The sequence below is a fragment of the Sinocyclocheilus anshuiensis genome, unplaced genomic scaffold (assembly GCF_001515605.1).
Source record: "Sinocyclocheilus anshuiensis isolate Anshui unplaced genomic scaffold, SAMN03320099.WGS_v1.1 scaffold859, whole genome shotgun sequence".
Taxonomy (NCBI): Eukaryota; Metazoa; Chordata; class Actinopteri; order Cypriniformes; family Cyprinidae; genus Sinocyclocheilus; species Sinocyclocheilus anshuiensis.
This window is the reverse complement of record NW_015542370.1, coordinates 48,977-50,486: the sequence shown is the minus strand read 5'-3', so window position 1 is coordinate 50,486 and position 1,510 is coordinate 48,977. Positions and strand designations below refer to the sequence as shown.

Below are 1,510 nucleotides of genomic sequence, written 5' to 3'. Positions count from 1 at the left end.
TTGGGTGAGGGGTCTGTGATTATTTGTTAATCTAATGAATAATTGATTTGTTAAATCTAATGAACAAGTGTGTGTTTGATTGGTCCAAACGCTACAGTTGACATCCATTAAAAAACGGCCTCTGGTCTCCTTTCCCACATCTTGCCAAACCGGAAGCGTTAGAATTAGCGTTATGCTTTTTTGGCAAATGGTTGCAGGCTTGCCTTCTAGTGGCTTTGGCTTAACTTTAAAATGTAAATATAGGTCGTAATAAGGTGGTTGCACAAACGACCTACAGTAGGGTCATTTTTTGGAGGACAGTCTCAATTAAAGACAACTTGTAATTGCCACAACTGACAGGCCATGATGATAATGTATAAACTCTAAACTTATTATGATAAATGTGACCATCTACACTATCCCTCTGTAACAATCATAAGTATTACTTTTACCTTAGGATAATATAAAAAGGCAGAAATGCTAAATGAATTGGTTCAACAACGTCAGTGATGTCAAAGCAGATGCTGACTTCAGGTGTACAGTACCTGTCTGACTGATTGTTTCAGTTGTCGGAGCAGGTGTTGTGGAAGTCAGAGGAACTGTGTACCAAAAACAAAAGAGAAATGGAGAGATTGATTCAAAATATTAACAAAAACTGTTAGTGGATTTCAGGCTGTAATTCATCTCTTAATCTTAATGTAAACCATAATAATATAAGGTCAGCAACCTATGGGACAAGTGCCATAGCATGTGGGCAATAACGAGAGGGGTGTTCATTTAGATAAAGTTCATTTAGAACCTCACACCAGTGTTATTTCACTATCACCGAGTGTTACGTGTTGGTCAGATAATAACTACATAATACAATAAAAGCACGACAAAGCAGAATAACTGGAAATAGACTTTTACTCACAAATTTAGAGAAACATAGCAAACACAATCATAAACAATGAGAACGGACAGAGACAAAGGGAGAACAGAGGGTTTAAGTAAAGGAGCAAACAAAGTAACTAATAAGTTAATTAACGAGGGAACAGGTGAACAGAATGGCAATCAAGAAACTAAGGAAAACTAGGTCACAGGGGAAACACAGACAGAAAACCACAGACATGTAACACCGAGATACTATTATAATTTTTATTTTGAATTAGTTTTTATTTTATACTGATATACATCTGTTCTCAATTTCTTTAAATAAAAGTTTTAGTAATTTTTTGTGTGTTTTTGTCATTTTTATTTAGGTCAATTTATTCTTACATTTACAATAAAAAAATTTTGTGTGTCTAGGGCATATAATATATGTATATTAGAATAACTCTCTTTTTTCATGTATTTTTGATCAAATAAATGTAGTTTTAGAAAGCATAAGAGACTTTGAAAATCTAAAAATGCAGACAGTTTTGTGTGAGGTGTAGGTATAGGGGATAGAAAATACAGTTTGTACAGTAGATTAAAACATTACGCCTACATGGAATGTTCCCATAATTATAGGACAGGAGCGTGCGTGTGTGTGTGTTTGGAATAATTAAAG

At 34.2% G+C, this 1,510-nt stretch overlaps 1 protein-coding gene across 1 annotated transcript in view; it reads right to left on the bottom strand.

The window, feature by feature from the left end:
* LOC107692216 (uncharacterized) overlaps positions 1–1,510 on the bottom strand; it is a 15,127-nt gene that overhangs the window by 5,850 nt on the left and 7,767 nt on the right. The window contains exon 4 of the mRNA XM_016491180.1: positions 525–578. Coding sequence (XP_016346666.1) covers positions 525–578 — 54 coding nt within the window. The remainder of the gene's footprint in view (positions 1–524; positions 579–1,510) is intronic.